We start from the raw sequence: 18,583 nt of genomic DNA on the forward strand, positions 1-18,583 counted from the left end.
AACAACAATAGCATTATGTGCCGGAGCACCATCTTGTTGAAAAAACAAGTTTTCCCGAATATTTAAAGGAACATTTTCCAACATTGGTGGTAAATGGTTAGAGAGAAAATCTAAATATCTTCCATTTAAGGTTCCGTCATAAAAGTAGGGCCCTATTATGGAATCTCCTAATATTCCACACCACACATTGGTTCCCCACACTGTTTGGAAATTAGTTTCAATTGCCTAATGTGGATTATTACTTGCCCAAAAACGGTTATTTTGTTTATTTATCACGCCATTATTGGTAAATTTACTTTCATCGGTCCAAAGAACATACTTTAAAAATTAAGGATTATCTTCAATTTTTACCAGTACCTACCCATGCAATAAATAATAATCTACGTTCACTATCTCCCGCTCGAAGATGGTGAACTAAATCCGGTTTATAGGGATGAAGTTTAAATTTTTTTTAAATTGAATGTACCTTGCGTGGGTTAATTCCAACTTAATTTCCAATATGACGTATGGATGATCGTGGGTTAATTTGAACATACGCCAATACTTGTGTTTCAGTTTCTTCGTTAACTTCAGCCTGTACTTGTGGTATTTGACGACGCAGTGGCGCCGAGTCCTATGTTTAGGTCAGGCCACGGCCTGACCACATGTTTAAAAGGGGGCCGGCGATCAGAGGGGGGCTGGACGTCTGCAATATTTTAATCAACATAATAAACTACACTTAGTTACTTGATGAAAATAAGGGATATATATTAAAACTAATACTTATTTATTAAGGTACCTAGTTCGTAGTTCAGAGACTTCTCTATCTCAGTTAAATACTAATAGCCACAGAAATTAAATATAAAAATAATGAATCAAATTAGCCATTAAGTACGTTGAACAAATGAGTACATGACGGTGCATTACGTTATCGTCATCATCGATGTTTCTTCGAAACCATATTATTATATGGATTATGGGTTTTTTGAACATAATTTTCAACGTCGTGATTAATTGAGACAAAAATAGAATTTCCCATTGTCATTTAACATTAGATATAGCTGTTATTGCCTGTTATTTCTTAATTATTTTTGATACAACAGAATGTTGGGACGTATTTACTTTCAAGTGTATTATTATTAATTAATATTTATTTAATTGTTTTGACGAATATTTAAAAAACTTAACTTTGTTGGTGACTTCACCAGTCCACCATATACATAAGATATCGGAATCGGCGTGATTACTGTAGTCTTTAGTTTTATTTACAGTGTTTTAGGTAAGTAGCAAATAATTAAATATTTGAATGTTGTTAAGAAATAAAATTATTTTTAAAGATATAAATGTCTAAAAAAATAATTAAGTCTTTTTTTATTTTAATATCATTAAAATTTATAAAAACATATTTATATGAGTGAATATGCAAAATTGGTTTAAGACATTAAGATAAAAGAACTTTATTTAGTAAATTTGTTTTTACTTATATCGTATAAGGATTACATCTTATTAAAAATGGAAGGCAAAAGAAAATACCGCGGAGGGGCTGACAAAAATAGAGAGAAACAACGAAAGTTACTCAAGAAGGAAGCTGGGAAGTGTAAAAACATTTCTGATATGTTTTATCACAAATCTAGTTGTTCTAGAGTAAGTATTTTATTTTGTAGGAAATTAATGATCAATATTTAAATCTGAATTTAAATTTTAATCTGAAAATATATTAGTATAATATGCATAACTGTAAAAACAGCATATTATTATTTTCTAAATATTTATTCATTTTGAGTAGGAAATTCCTGTAGATCAAGTAATTCAACCAGATTATAGTGAGGTAAATAATTATTCAAACATTGCATGGCAATAATTTATTTAATTTTAAAAATATGTCTGAGAATTATTTAAATTTTCAATCTAAAAAATGTAGGTATTTAATAACTTATAAGTTATAAGCCATAAGGTGGTAATGTGTAATATATTAGTATACAAATATTATTTCATTCAACATAATATATTTTTTCTAAATATTTATTCATTTTGTTTAGGAAATTTCTGTAGATCAAGTGGTTAAAGCAGCAATAGATGATCCATCTTTTGAGAATGATAGTGATCAAGTAATTCAACCAGATTATAGTGAGGTAAATAATTATTCAAACATTGCATGGCAATAATTTGTTTAATTTAAAAAACAAAAATTGCAAATTTTGATAATTTTGATAATTTGGTAGGAATATTAAAAACAATTCAAAATATATTTAGTATTATTATACTTAGCAAAACTTTGTTTTTAGAAGAAAAAGATATAGGATTAAATCTTATCTTATTTATTATATTATATTATATTTATTAAGCTAAGCAATTCTAAAAGATTTTTGGTATTATATTGTCACCTTTAAATACTGGTATAAATTTACTCCGTAGTAAAAATATTAATTTCGACTCGTTCCAAACTTTTATTAAATTTAAAATGTGTTAGTTCATAATATTTAGTTAACCTGTTATTCATTGTATCTCTTTTTATTATTACATTCAATTGTTACTAAGACTCACCATACCTAAAACAAGTTTACTTATAGGTTGGGTCAGAAAAAATGTTTTATTTAAAATTTAAATTGTATCTTGTGTTTCTGAAATAAAGTTATTATTATTATTATTAAAAAAACGCTAATTAATTAAAATGTAAAATTATTATTTAATAATAGTAGTCATTGTTTAATAATACATTTTTATAATATGGCAAATCAAATGATACACACGATATCAATGCATTCAGAGAAATGAGAATAATAAACTAAATTTATCTAAAGCCTGAATAAAGGTAGGTACTACTGGTACTAGGTATCTAGGTACCTACTTAATATTTTATAACTCATAAGCATTGCTTTTAAAATATATGCCATAAAAACAATTCAAATTACAATTGTTTTTACTTTTTTCAGATTGTAACTTCAACAGTTCAAAACAAGTTGTTTGAAGAAAATACTGTATTTGAAAATGATCCTGCTAGGTTTATTAAAATTAAATCATGGACCCCAGAGTTACGAAATATGGTTCTAAGGTTAGGACCATGTCAGCCAAGTATATATGAATTGGAAAACAAATGTTTTCCTAAAAATACTTCAATCAGAAGTTTTCATTGCTCTTGGTACTCAAGAAAATTAATTGACAATACCTATGTGAATAGGGAATGGCTGTCATACTCACCAAAGCTTGACAAAATATTTTGTTTGTATTGCATTCTTTATAGTGCCAAATCAAATGATGCTTGGATAAAGAATGGCTTCAACTACTGGAAAAATGGTTTAATGTGTATAATCAATCATGAAGTATGTGAAACTCATATTATGGCTTCACTAAAAATTAAATTAAGTACACATTGTTTACCTATTTTACCATCATTAACTGAAGAACATAATCGTCAAGTCTCTTTCAACAGAGATGTTGTAAAACAATTAATAGAGATAACTATATTTTTAGCAAAACACAATCTATCTTTTAGAGGACATGATGAATGCTGGAAAAATGAGTTGAAAGGAAATTTCAAAGATATGGTAGTTTTATTAGCACAACATTCTCCTACATTATCAGTACACATAAGTAATTTGAAGAGCAATGCAAGAAAAGAATATTCTTTTATTTCATGGGAAAGACAAAACTTACTCATTAAATCTGTTGCTGAATATGTATTATCAGTAATTAAATCACAAATTAATTCTGCTGAACTTTTTAGTATATGCATAGACTCAACATTTGATGTGTCGCATAAAGAGCAACTTTCATTCATTGTTAGATACATTTTTGATGGAAAAATCCATGAAAGATTGTTAGCGTTAATCGAGTCATCAAATACTACAGGTGAAGCACTTTTTCAACAGTTTAAATCATTGATGGAAAGAAATAATTTGGACTGGAAAAATAACCTTGTAGGCCAATCATATGATGGTGCGGCTAACATGCGAGGAACATATAACGGATTGCAAGCTCGAATCCTGGAAATTAATCCTAAAGCTTTATACAATTTGGAAAAACTATACACATTCATAAATTGTAGTAAGAAAAGAGCAGATTTATACAGACAAAAACAATCTCAAATATATCCCCATAAACAAATACGAGCTGTCAAACGGGTTGGTACAACTAGATGGATGTCAACATCATTCGCTTTAACCACAGTATTAGAGACATTGGAAGCAATTTTGGACATGTTGAGTGAAGTAAAGACACATGAAGGTACCACCGATTATAAAACTGGTTCTAAATGCAGTGGTTTGCTCGATTATTTTCAGTCTTCGCGTTTTATAATACCTGCATTCATATTTAAGAGTATATTTGATATTGTTGAACCACTCAGTAAAGTTTTGCAATCCTGTGACTTGGATATACTAGCTGCTGTAAGTCTTTTAACAAAAACAGAAACCAGGATAAAAAAACTTCGTACTGATGATGCTTTTTCTGACATTTCAGAAGAACACTTTGGGGACTTTGAGGTTAACAATGCTAGGTCAAGTGGAATTCGGAAAAAGAAAGTTCCTAAGAGACCAGGTGAACTAGCTGCTGATGAAACAGTTCAAGATCCTGTACAGAGGGTCAAAGTAACTGTATTTTTTAAGATAATTGACATTATCCTTCAACAATTTCATGACAAATTTCAGAGTCAATCAATATCTATATTGAAAGATATCGGCCTTCTCTCTTTAAGAAGAATGCAAGATGAAACAGTAGTTCCACAAGATGCTTTTGAGAAATTATGTAAAATGTATGGATTTAGTCAAGATAAAGTAAGAAGTGAATACATGATGTTCAAACAAATTCTCAATGATTTGGACCACAAATTACTAAAAAATTTACCAAAATGTCTACACAATACAACAGATGATGAAAACAGTAATTCAGATGAGAGCGATGAGGAAGTTGAATTAGATAGTGTTATAAATATGGGAAGCTTAATTAATATTTTTCAAATAATCAATAAAACTAATTTGAAACCAGAGTTTGAAAATTTATATTCTATCATAAAACTATGTTTAACACTCCCTACATCAAGTTGTTCAGTTGAACGCTCGTTTTCAAAATTAAAGATAATTAAATCTCGGTTGAGGTCAACAATGGATCAAAAACGATTACAAAATCTTATGGTCATATCATGTGAACATGATGTATCAATTGATATTTCTAAGGTAATTATTATAAATTTATCTTGAATAATCATAATTTATTCTTACATTATGCGTATACTCTATTAATTAAATAATATTTATTTATGTTTCAGGTCATTGATATTTTTGCTTCAAAAAGTTCTATTCTTGTCAAATTGCTAACTTTTTAATAGGATGAAATGATGAATTATTAACTTTTTGAAGCTAATTCATCTAAGACATGTATATAATATATTATATAGTGTATATAATATATTATATAGTGTATATATATATTTATATATGATATAGTCAAACAACAATTTCACATACTTAACAAGTAATAACTTATGATTATATGAAACTTATTTCATAATAAAATCACTAAAATGTATTTTATTGTTATTAATATTATATATCCTATTGCAAATATATCTATTACCAATACATACCGGCAAATTCTGTAGTTCATTTTAACAGTTGTAATATTTATTAATTTATACATTTAGTAACTAATTAGATATTATATTAAAATATGATATTTATGGAATGTAAAAGTTATTAACAAATTGCATTATATATTAACAATATAAGCAAACATATTGGGAGATTCCGGATAAGGAGTTAACCTGTGCTCGAATTGATGGAATGACGCAGGGGACGGAGTAGGCTTGTGGCCGCTGGGTGGCTTGGGGCCGTTGTATTTTCATTTGGCCTGAGTACATTTTTAGAAGTTCGGCGCCACTGTGACGACGATTACCTCTACTTCCAAATGAACCATAAGTTCGGATTTGATTTTCGAGCCTTAAAAAATAATTATGTGCCGGTTGATATCTATTGGGATTTCGGCGTATAATTGTGCAGCTTGGCGAGAATTTCGATGGCACTCATTAAAAATTAATATCATATCCATTTTTTCACTAGAACTAGCCATTTGTGAATTATAAATATGCGGAAATATTAAAATAAAACAATAAAAAACCAGAATTCAATGCAAATGTATCCAATACGAACGTATTCTTGGTTTGAATAATTAAATTTTAATTATGAATTTATAACTTTCAGTGAAATAACTTAATAATCAAAAATAGGTAGGTAGTAGGTACCCATTTAATAAGATAAACGAAGGTAGGTAGTAGTGAACTACATAGTGTTATTCACTAGTCAGCCGATAAAGACGTTATAAATACAATTATTTTGTGCTATCTGATTCACAATACAATTAGAATTATTTTGAAATAATTAATTAAATTTTTATTTAATTATAAAAATAAAATGTTTAACTTTATTTAAATAACCTTTTTTTTTTTTTTCCGTTAGTATCGAGAACCGGAGGAGGAACCATGGTGCCAATACTTCTCCTCCAGCCCCATCGTTTATTGATAAAAATAACCAATTACACATTTAGTAGCTGCGACGGGCCAGTCTCCCGTTCGCTAGCTATTACAATGGATGTTGTACAATAGTAGAGAACTTGCCTTCGGCTACATTTTTTTGAAACTTAACTATAGGTATGCGTAATTTTAATTAGTTCGGTGAATTCGGAGGTCTTTCTGTGGCCTGACGACGCCTTTCCTCATCCTCCTTCGTGGTAAGGATGTTTTCCACCATACGGTAAAAAAGTTTAAAAACTTCCTCGGCTTCTATGAGAACCGCTTGCCTATCGATTGGGTCCAGCGGCAGAGTCTCGAACACTGGACCGCACATTATGTCGGGCACGTCGATGGTGTTCGGACGACGACCTAGCCGGGAGGTTAGAGCTTCCCGAAATCCTTCCCAGTAGACGCACTGGAATAATGTGTGTTCGGCGGTGTTCGAGTCGTCTGCACACTGCCAGCAACGTGGACTGGTGGCCCTGCCCATACGATGGAGGTACCACTGGAAACAACCATGGCCCGTGAGTGCCTGTGTCATGTGGAACGTCAGAGGCACCCACGGGACGGTCCTCCCCAGCCATCTCCCCAAGTCAGGGATGACGCAATTATTTAAATAACCTATAAACGCCTGCCCTTCCATTTATCTTGCTTCCAACCAAAAATAATAATAAAATGTCAAAATACAGAACATTGAAAATTTAGCAACAATTTTTTTTGTTTAAACTTAGGATTGCTGTAGTTCAGTCAATTTTTGAGATAGGAAAAAAGTTTGTGTATCAAAGTTGCTTAAAAAAAATAGTTCTATCGAAATATGGTGTTGAAAATAGGTGTTTCTATTTGAAAAAATGTAAGTTTTATTGCGCATGCGCACAATAAAAGAATTAAAAATTCGAAAATGATCACAAAATGTGTATTTTAGTATTCCATAGCTCCTCGAAAAAACCCCAATTCAATCCAAGGTCACCGAACGGAAATATTTCGTGTTACCATTTGAGTGAAACACACTGATTATTCTATTCTGATGAAAATATATAAATTCCACAGTAATAATAGATATTTATTTATTTTGTAAGACACGTAATTTAGCTACAGTTTGTGTCTGTCTCCTGCAGCCAGTCAATTTTTCATTTTCCCATTTACATTCTTTGAAAATTTTAGTCCTTAAAAGTAATTCAATAATATAGATGTAGTGCTCTTGACATGACGATGGTATAGAATTGAAAATGTTTAGAAAGTTAATTTGTTGTAACACTTTTTCTTTAAGTTGTATCATTATTTTGTATTCACTTTTGATTTGATCAAAGTATTCTTCAAATGTATTTAAACATATTATTGTAATTTTTATTATTAAATTAGATGGAGCTTTAAGTCTCTGTGCTTGCTCAATAAAATTAAAAGTCCCGTTAAAAGTTTTATTTAAAATTAATATTTGATTTGTGTCTTCTAAATTTTTGTTTTCGTTAATTAATTGTTTTTGACAAATTTTACATTTATATTTTTCCAAACATTCTTTTTACTAAATATCCAGAAAAATACGTGATTGCACACGTCTCTAGAGTGGTCACTTGTGGAAAAAGTGGACTTCTTGAAATATTTGACGATGCCGTAGTGTTTGATGTTGAATTTAATCCTTAGTTTCCGGTAGTTCATGAGCTACTTCTTTCAATTCTGGAGTTGTATGTACTTCAACGCCATTCAATGCAGTGATATAATTATAATTGTCTGGTTCGCCATTGCTATACACGTTGAAGAACATTTCATCAGGCTATATGAACGTATATGGCCAAAACAGAACCGAAAAGTTCTTACTGTTGGATTTCTGTTATACCTATACATAAATATTTCAGTATACAATAACTATAATTCTACTAATTACTATATAAACTTTAATTTAAAATTAAAATATTATAAAATATCTTTATTTATTTTAAGAGTGCAATAATTATACGTAATAAAAAAAAAACCGTAATATCTACAGAAATATGAATACGTGCCTATGAATAAGACTATTTCATTCGTGGACAGCTACTGCTTTATCATTACCTAATTTCAAAAGTCGATACAAATTTATCACTATTTTTATAGCAGTAGAATCTTAATCGTTAAAATTAGCGAATCACTAATAGTGATGTGAATTTTACATAAAAAATTACCATAAAATAAAATAATAAGAATTTAAAATACTGAATAACCCATATAACTATATACATATATGATTATCATGTATAAATAATGATAACAAACTACCTAAATTTATTAGTCTCTTTGATTATTAGAATTATAATATGTCAGTAGGTACACAATGGTTTTGCCACAATATTTTACTGTCCAGTGTCCACCAATGTGTTATAATGGGTACTAATTTTATTTTAAGTCAACAATATTACGCCCTCATGCAGTGACGGCTCGTATCAAAGGTATCAACAAATTTATTTTATTTTATTTAAAAAATCAACATGAATTGATGGAAAGTTCAAAGTTGTCATAGTGTAAAAGGAAGTAAATATTTGTGCCCCACCTTCAATAAACCCCACGAGCCGCCACTGGCCTTCATACTATCATATAGTTATAAATATTTTAAACACTTACCCGTTTTTTTAACGAATTATTGAAAACATGTTTTCCAATGCATCCTGTGTAAGTCTATTCGTCATTAAAAAAAATCCTTTTCCCGTTTCATTATTTTTCATATTATCAATCTTTTCACTTTCATAAAGTTGACATATCGCAGTTGTTGCCTAAATTATACCAGTTATACACGGTGGAATGGTAGATTTATTTGTTTTATGACATATTTTTAACAGCACTTTTGAACATTTGTCTTGCTTTTTCTAAATTAAATAACACTTGTGGATTACGATCACTCATCGGTCTTTTGTTGGGATTTGGATCATACTATTAACTATTACCAGAGTCGAACATGTTCTTCACTATATCAATAAAATGTGCAGTATCAATTGCGGTGGGTGATTTGAGCTCTCTTGTTGTTTTACATGTCCTGATCGCAGCTGAAACTGAGTGACTTAATAGTTATATTGCTAATTTGCACGCCATTTTTAGGAATGGATTTGGGGCCAAGTGGGTTGGTGTAATTTTACACATTGCACGTGCTTTATTTTTAATGTCAATTTCATATGTTTTTCTGATATCTTTCAGTGTAACGGCTTTTGTTTTTTCAATAATGTAATCAGTAATCACCATTTAATAAATTGTTTCTAAGACTTTTTATGAGGTGTGGTAAATCATATATTAAAAACAACTTTTAACCACATATTGTTTTATGCGGATTATCTTCTGCCCCTTTTAATATAAAGAACATACGAAGATTTTAGGTTCCCTGGTCGCAAACTATACAAATAGGAATTAATTCCAGATCAAGAACCTTCTGTACACAGTTTTTTATTATAAGTACTAAAACTGGAAGTAACGTTATAGCAGCGGACAAAGAAGCCTTAATTTGGAGTCTATCCATCAAGATTAATTTGGAGTTCCACCTCGTAGACACATCTTGTTTGACTTTTAACTGAGGTAGACCCATTTGGTTTTGGTACATTTTTAATTTTTCAGTAGGAGAAGTGCTGTGTTTAAAATGTCCTACAATTGTTTTGCATGTTTGTAATACTTGACTAAGTTCACTATTGTTGTTTATGGCTTCATTAACTCTTAAATTTAGCGTATCTGCCACACAAGGATGATGAATGATGATGTTTATAAAGATGTTGGTTAATAGCGTTTTTAATATTTGCTCCGTTGTCGGAAACTACAGTGAAAATTTTATTATTTATTTCCCATTCATCGAAAATTAGTCTAAGTGAAGCAGCAATATTCTCCTCAGTATGCAAATCATGTACTTCCCTTGTTGCAAGAACTGGTGAGTATAAAATACCGAATATGAAATGGCATGTACCTAACTGTAATATAGGCCTTATTAGAGTCGGATGTCCACATATCTGTAGTAACTGATACATTGAGAACAGTTCTTAACATACTCTTTAATTTTGAAACTATAATGTCATATTCAGTAGGTAATAATTTTGTCGATAACAACTTTCTACTCGGAGGAGTATACATATAGAGGCTATAAAATGTTTGTATATTCTTTAAAACCAATATTGTCTACGATAGATAAAGGCTGATAATCAGAAAATCATTTTTATTAACTCTTTTTATTAAAACTTTAAAGAAATATTTAAATTCAATTTGCTAATTACCTTCTGTATATTTACTGTTTGAATTTTCGAAGATGTATTCGAAAGAACGAGGGATAATACCTTTGTGGCTTTGTCCAATGTTGTTCCATACAAAGTATGAGTTTTACCACTTCCAGTCTATAAAATTTAACCAGTTAGTAATTACAAGTATGTGCTAATAAAAATTATTTAAAAAACCAAAAAAAAAATTAATTATCACCTGTCCATATGTAAATATCGTGCTATTCATACCAGATAAAAACCTGAATATAATATATATCCATATATATATATATATATATATATATATATATATATTTAATACGTATAATATATTGATATTAAAGAATTAATTTAAAAATCACCTTAATAATTTGGTTTTCAATAGAATCAACGTCATTTCTCACTGAAATACTTTTGCTCATATTAGTTTGTGCGTATTCGTCAACAAAAATGGCACGTTCCACGTTATTTTCAATTGAGTCAACCTATAGATACCATATACATAATTTTTATAATTAATAAGATATAAACATGACTACATAAGATGTTAAAAAATTGATTTAAAACGCACCTTGGCCATTTGCAAGTTATGTCTAATTCCATCGCCAGACTCTATAACATGCGGTTGCTTCACATCGGTCGGCGTGACATTGAGGATATAACTACTGGGTACGTTGATTTGTATATTACATATCTTGCAAACTTGTTCGTTGACCTAACAATCAAACCATCACATTAATTATTTTTGGAGTTATGTACCTATTATAATATATATATATATATATATATATATATTTCACAATTTACTTTATTCTCTACCGGCAATTTCACACTTTGTTGGATTTTCGTGGGTGCCAAAATAATGTGTTTTACGCCAGAAACGTTTCTAGCATACTTACAGGTAGATATTGATTCCTATAATAGTTACCCAATAATTATTATTAATTTTTCAGACATTTTATAAGTATTATTAAATATGCTTACCACAATACTTCGTTGATTTAGTACTACTGTTATAATCATTGCAGTGGAACAATTGAATCCCAATGAACCTTTTAGTAACATCGTTATTACAGAGTTACGGTAAGGCACGTGTATTTGTTGGATGGGATTTCCTAAGGAATTTATCACTTGATGTAGATGGAATAGTGATACATTTATGTAACGAGACTCAGTTAACGTTTTTTTGTCGTTATTTGATTTTGAAATACATTCAGAACTAAAAAAAAGAAAATCAATATATTTGTCTCTTCATTCAAAATCTAAAATAATTATTACCCAGCTAAATCAACCAAATTAAGTACAATTGTTGTATTCAATTTGGATACATCGTTTTTTATAGCATAAGTGATTCTACAAATGCAATGTGACCGACTGGACTTAGAGTTCATAAATGTGGAAGATACTTTTTTCTGTGCATAACCGGATCGCAATAATCGAAAAGCATCAGCAATATTTTTTATTTTGAATACATTTAAGTTCTTGAAGTCAACTTTTCCTTTTTTATTTACCGTAAAATTCACAGTTTTTCTAAATTATATAAAATGTATTCATAAAACATTATTATGTGCTTCTTTAATTTAATTAATTATTTTGAATAATATTTTTTTTTACTGTTTCTTATAGCTTACTATCATCTAATATAATGGGATATTATCAATATTATTATTATCTATAGATACCACTTTGGTAATTAGGTAATAATTACTAGTAATGTCATCACATTGCATATTCGCCATAACGTTTCTTAATTTAAAATCTCACGTAAATTCCGCATTTTTATTGCGTACATTTTTTGCCGTTAATAAGTCGTACACAACTTCATTATAAATTTATATGTACCTACGACATTTCCATTTCCAATTCTAAATTGTTTTTTTTTCTTCAAAATGGTTAAAAACTTTAAAGAAATATTTAAATTGAATTTGCTAATTACCTTCTGTATATTTACTGTTCGAATTTTCGAAGATGTATTCGAAAGAACGAGGGATAATACCTTTGTGGCTTTGTCCAATGTTGTCCCATCCATAGTATGAGTTTTACCACTTCCAGTCTATAAAATTTAACCAGTTAGTAATTACGAGTATATGCTAATAACAATTATTTAAAAAAATAAACAAAAATTAATTATCACCTGTCCATATGTAAATATCGTGCTATTCATACCAGATAAAAACCTGAATATAATATGTATCCATATATATATATAAGTAAAAACGATGTCTTATTGTATAAGAATATGCAATAATAATACCATTAATAAGTTATAATATAATGGATAAAATGTGGGAGTTTTTTCTGTATTCTGGATGATTGTATGGGGCTGTATTCTATTTCCTAAATATATTATTGTAATATAATTTCAAAAGTGTGACATATTTTTTTTTATGAAATCATATTCTCTTTATTGATATTGTAATGATAAGTGCCACATATTTCATCATCTAAATATCTAGATTCACTAATGTACCTATTTAAATTTAACATTATTTTACTTTAATTCCTGATTCATGACTCATGATTAATAATTTCATAGAATTCAAAAATTTACTTATTAAATATGTGTATTTGCATGTATGGATTTTAGTTGGTTTGTGTTAATAAAATTATTGAAATTATAACTTTTTGACATTAAAATTTTAATGCGTATTAATGTATTAGTTTCTATATTATGTCACACACGGTTAATTTTGTATAAACACAACTAATAACGATTCCGAAATATTACCACTTTCCTATAAACGGAAAAGTTAAAGGTGTGCTGGAGGGTTACTCGTATATCTTCTCTATAAACGAGAATTAGTATATGTTAAAGAGTAAACGTTATTAATTAGATATATTACAACTGTCGACATGAATTTAATCTAAATTCCAAGCGATATACTTTTATGTTTTGGAAGAAAATATAATATTTTTCAAAAAAAACTATACAAATTTTTAAAGACTTGCAGTTATATTTTACAAATTTATTTACACCAAATCAACTATTTTTAACCAATTTGAGCATATAAATACTTCAACAAAATTTTTAAGTAATTTGTTAAAACATTAGTCTCATTTAATAATGTAATAAATATAGCAAATTAGTAAATATACAAATAATTTATTATTCAATTGAACTCGCTTTTAGCCTCTAGTACAAACAATGTTCTTTAAGTTTACATTTTGAAGCATGTTTTTATTAGGCATATATCTATTAAACTGATGGCTTTCACAAACTACATTTCTTTAGATACCTATTTTAGATTCAAACTAGATATGTATCTTACTATTTTAATATTGTATACATTGAATATTATAAATGTAGATACTTTTATAAAAAAAAAAGAATAATCTTTTGAAAACAATTAAATTTGCTTTAAGTTTAATTTACCATGCATATACCTTGATTGCTCTCTAATTTTAATATATTAAAATTTACTAAATATTACAACAATTTTTTGTCTTTATATCAGTGAATGTTGATCCTTACATATCAAAATTGTACACATTTCAAATATCTTTACATTCATTAACCTTACCTGACAGATACGGAAAATACTTCTAAATACGTTACAAAATTAAGAACAAAAATGGAAATAAAAAAGTTTTCGATCTCGGTCTAAAATCTATAACCCTATTCACCACTCAGAATATATTACAATAATTTTTTTATGATGCAATTGACATATTTAAAATACTTGATAATTATGTTTGATGTCATAATTGGGACTTTAGTGTTGTTATAATTATATTAAAAACTCATATTATAATATTAATAATTATATAAAACTTTATTTTGTATATTATACATGGTTTTTACTTATTAAAGAAAAAAAATTCATAAAAATGTAGTTCAAAAATTAAATTGCTTACACAAATGTGATGTTATGTAAATATTGTGTGACTTCCAAGCGATAATGGCTTTACACTCCATGCTAAAGATGACCTCCTATCGAACTATTATTTTTATTTATTTTTTTGTTCAAAGACATTGAGCAAAAGGCACAATTATTATTCAAAAAAGGAAAAATTGATAATACAAATAATAATAGAATACATTTTTCAATCAATTCAGTCTAAATTGTCTTGTTCTATTGTATATGTACATATTTGCTCATATTTGTGTTTAAAGTTTTTAAGGTCTCTAAGTCTAGCTTTAACATTTAGTCTTTAATGTAATAACATCCAAGCCCTATTTATTATAATTTAATATTGGATTGATTATATCTTTATGTTGTGAAAAGGTGATGTTCTTTCAAAATCTGTTTGATTTAAATGCATCATTTAGCATTTTGTTGAACGCGAAATTTAATCATACATGTTTTTGAAATCGATGTTGTCATTTTGCAGTGTTTAGAAATAGTATATATAATATTAAGTTGATTCAAACAAAATGTTAAAGTATAAGTATGTTATTACTTATTAGTTATTAGTTATTACTTATTATTTAAATTAAAAAATATATTTAGACACCTACATTATTAGTCAAAATTATTAGTCCGTTTTTTTTAATCTTGGGTCGATAAATGTTGATTTTGAACTTATTTTATCTCCTTCTAATGATCCCAATCGTCTGGATACTGAATTTGATAATGCTGTCTTTAATAATTGTCTTGAATTGGTTTTTGGTTTGATATTTCCAAGTGTAAATTGTAGACCTCGTATAAGTGGTATAACCATCGATAATGTCGGATATTTTTCGCCAGATAATTCTGTTGTGATACTTTCAAATGGTTTTAAAAGTGGTATACAGTATTTTATAAGTTCCCATTCTACGGCAGTTAACCCGTTTGGTGCACGTGGAAGTAACGTTATAGCAGCGGACAAAGAAGCCTTAATTTGGAGTCTTTCCATCAAGATTAATTTGGAGTTCCACCTCGTAGACACATCTTGTTTGACTTTTAACTGAGGTAGACCCATTTGGTTTTGGTAAATTTTTAATTTTTCATTAGGAGAAGTGCTGTGTTTAAAATGTCCTACAATTGTTTTGCATGTTTGTAATACTTGACTAAGTTCACTATTGTTGTTTATGGCTTCATTAACTCTTAAATTTAGCGTATCTGCCACACAAGGATGATGAATGATGATGTTTATAAAGATGTTGGTTAATAGCGTTTTTAATATTTGCTCCGTTGTCGGACACTACAGTGAAAATTTTATTATTTATTTCCCATTCATCGAAAATTAGTCTAAGTGAAGCAGCAATATTCTCCTCAGTATGCAAATCATGTACTTCCCTTGTTGCAAGAACTGGTGAGTATAAAATACCGAATATGAAATGGCATGTACCTAACTGTAATATAGGCCTTATTAGAGTCGGATGTCCACATATCTGTAGTAACTGATACATTGAGAACAGTTCTTAACATACTCTTTAATTTTGAAACTATAATGTCATATTCAGTAGGTAATAATTTTGTCGATAACAACTTTCTACTCGGAGGAGTATACATATAGAGGCTATAAAATGTTTGTATATTCTTTAAAACCAATATTGTCTACGATAGATAAAGGCTGATAATCAGAAACAATCATTTTTATTAACTCAGATTTATTGTCAGCATCACTAAGTTCATTTTTTTTTTTGCCGAACCATACAGTCTAAGATGGCGTTGACGTTTCATGGGAGGCTCTAAATATTGTTCTAGTGTTGTTAAAGTGTTATTAAGTAAAGAAGAAGAAATTGATGAAGTAGACGGGGCCGTTTAATTGTTGACAGTTTGTAATTCGGAATCTGGATCTCCCTCATTTACAAATGACGTATTTAAAGTCGATGGGTGTTTTCGTTTCAAATGATCTATATTCTATAGAATATATATATAAATTAAAAACATATTTTTATGAGAAGTATTGTATATTTTTAATGACGAGATTAAAATTAAAGTTTTAATACGTTTTAAAAAAAATTAATGAATTTTAGATTTTGAGCAAAGCAAAATATTGGTTACAATAATTTATGTTTTTAATTTTGTCTGTACAACTTAAAATTCTTTTATCCATTTTCTTTCTATATTTATGGTAGAAAAATGTAGTCTAGTAGTATTTAAAATTAAGCAATATGCAAACATTTTCAATATTAAATTGTATTGGCCAAAACACTAATAACTTACCAGTGTTTTGGACAATAAGCATGATAAGCATACAAATTGAAAATAATTACAACAAATCCATTTTTATTATAACGTTTCTTAATTTAAAAACTCACGTAAATTCCGCATTTTGATTGCATACATTTTTTGCCGTTAATAAGTCGTACACAACTTCATTATAAATTTCTATGTACGACATTTCCATTTTCAATTCTAAATTGTTTTTTTTTCTTCAAAATGGTTAAAAACTTTAAAGAAATATTTAAATTCAATTTGCTAATTACCTTCTGTATATTTACTGTTTGAATTTTCGAAGATGTATTCGAAAGAACGAGGGATAATACCTTTGTGGCTTTGTCCAATGTTGTTCCATACAAAGTATGAGTTTTACCACTTCCAGTCTATAAAATTTAACCAGTTAGTAATTACAAGTATGTGCTGATAAAAATTATTTAAAAAACCAAAAAAAAAATTAATTATCACCTGTCCATATGTAAATATCGTGCTATTCATACCAGATAAAAACCTGAATATAATATATATCCATATATATATATATTTAATACGTATAATATATTGATATTAAAGAATTAATTTAAAAATCACCTTAATAATTTGGTTTTCAATAGAATCAACGTCATTTCTCACTGAAATACTTTTGCTCATATTAGTTTGTGCGTATTCGTCAACAATAATGGCACGTTCCACGTTATTTTCAATTGAGTCAACCTATAGATACCATATACATAATTTTTATAATTAATAAGATATAAACATGACTACATAAGATGTTAAAAAATTGATTTAAAACGCACCTTGGCCATTTGCAAGTTATGTCTAATTCCATCGCCAGACTCTATAACATGCGGTTGCTTCACATCGGTCGGCGTGACATTGAGGATATAACTACTGCATGGGTACGTTGATTTGTATATTACATATTTTGCAAACTTGTTCGTTGACCTAACAATCAAACCATCACATTAATTATTTTTGGAGTTATGTACCTATTATAATATATATATATGTATATATATTTCACAATTTACTTTATTATCTACCAGCAATTTCACACTTTGTTGGATTTTCACGGGTGCCAAAATAATGTGTTTTACACCAGAAACGTTTCTAGCATACTTATAGGTAGATATTGATTCCTATAATAGTTACCCAATGATTATTATTAATTTCTCAGACATTTTATAAGTATTATTAAATATGTTTACCACGATACTTCGTTGATTTAGTACTACCGTTATAATTATTGCAGTGGAACAATTGAGTCCCAATGAACCTTTTAGTAACATCGTTATTACAGAGTTACGGTAAGGCACGTGTATTTGTTGGATGGGATTTCCTAAGGAATTTATCACTTGATGTAGATGGAATAGTGATACATTTATGCATGACAAAATAGATAGGTATGTCAGCAACTTTTTGATACGCATCGTGTTCGCCAACCACTCCACCCCCCGTCTATTAGCTGGTTCGCCTCTTCTCATTGGTGAATATAATATTCTAGGTCGTTTCATGTTATCACATGTTATCAATAAATATTAAATTCCGTATGGTCGGGTACTGGTAAATACTATTTACTATTTACTATTTACTAAATAGTAAATTTTACTAAATTATGGAAATCATTAATAATAAAAATTCAAAATTGGAAACTCTTTTATATTATATAATATTAATTATTATACTTACTTACATTAACAATTAACTTAGGTACCTAATATTACATTATAATATATTTCAATACTTACATCTTATTTAGTAAATTTTTGTTTTTTAAATGTTTCAAATTTTTTAAATTTTTGACTTATAATTTGATT

At 28.5% G+C, this 18,583-nt stretch overlaps 3 protein-coding genes across 9 annotated transcripts; 1 reads left to right on the plus strand and 2 right to left on the minus strand.

The window, feature by feature from the left end:
- The first annotated feature begins 1,491 nt into the window (after window positions 1-1,491).
- LOC149057185 (zinc finger MYM-type protein 1-like) lies at window positions 1,492-5,299 on the plus strand. The gene is made up of 5 exons (XM_089223341.1): window positions 1,492-1,623; window positions 1,766-1,807; window positions 2,019-2,111; window positions 2,913-5,150; window positions 5,243-5,299. The coding sequence occupies exons 1-5, from the start codon at window positions 1,492-1,494 to the stop codon at window positions 5,297-5,299; spliced, it is 2,562 nt and encodes an 853-aa protein (XP_089079467.1).
- Window positions 5,300-6,426: 1,127 nt separating this feature from the next.
- On the minus strand, window positions 6,427-13,606 carry LOC149057186 (kinesin-like protein KIF6). Of its 6 annotated transcripts, XR_016191086.1 has the most exons (10): window positions 12,614-13,602; window positions 11,956-12,207; window positions 11,662-11,896; window positions 11,485-11,592; window positions 11,249-11,392; window positions 11,040-11,162; window positions 10,696-10,812; window positions 9,394-9,498; window positions 9,074-9,315; window positions 6,427-8,312 (listed from the first exon to the last, which is right to left on the minus strand). XR_016191086.1 is itself a non-coding variant. In XM_089224185.1 (8 exons), exons 2-8 carry the CDS (start codon window positions 12,066-12,068, stop codon window positions 9,415-9,417), a joined length of 924 nt encoding a protein of 307 aa, XP_089080311.1. In that variant the 5' UTR covers window positions 12,069-12,207; window positions 12,614-13,602; the 3' UTR covers window positions 8,668-9,414. The 6 variants fall into 6 exon arrangements, 2 of the variants coding, with proteins under 2 accessions (XP_089080311.1, XP_089080312.1); XR_016191087.1 differs by having other exon boundaries at window positions 9,074-9,498; window positions 11,497-11,592; window positions 12,614-13,606; XR_016191085.1 differs by having other exon boundaries at window positions 9,074-9,498.
- LOC107171840 (uncharacterized) lies at window positions 12,614-18,437 on the minus strand. 2 transcript variants are annotated; one of them, XM_089224193.1, is made up of 7 exons: window positions 17,798-18,437; window positions 17,564-17,711; window positions 17,355-17,477; window positions 17,232-17,274; window positions 17,033-17,149; window positions 16,865-16,961; window positions 12,614-12,730 (listed from the first exon to the last, which is right to left on the minus strand). In XM_089224193.1, the coding sequence occupies exons 3-6, from the start codon at window positions 17,387-17,389 to the stop codon at window positions 16,956-16,958; spliced, it is 201 nt and encodes a 66-aa protein (XP_089080319.1). In that variant the 5' UTR covers window positions 17,390-17,477; window positions 17,564-17,711; window positions 17,798-18,437; the 3' UTR covers window positions 12,614-12,730; window positions 16,865-16,955. The 2 variants fall into 2 exon arrangements, with proteins under 2 accessions (XP_089080319.1, XP_089080318.1); XM_089224192.1 differs by lacking the exon at window positions 17,232-17,274.
- Window positions 18,438-18,583: the final 146 nt, after the last annotated feature.

This window comes from Diuraphis noxia, unplaced genomic scaffold (genome assembly GCF_037042655.1).
Source record: "Diuraphis noxia isolate RWA-SAM2 unplaced genomic scaffold, SU_Dnox_SAM2 contig0003, whole genome shotgun sequence".
NCBI classification, from domain to species: domain Eukaryota; kingdom Metazoa; phylum Arthropoda; class Insecta; order Hemiptera; family Aphididae; genus Diuraphis; species Diuraphis noxia.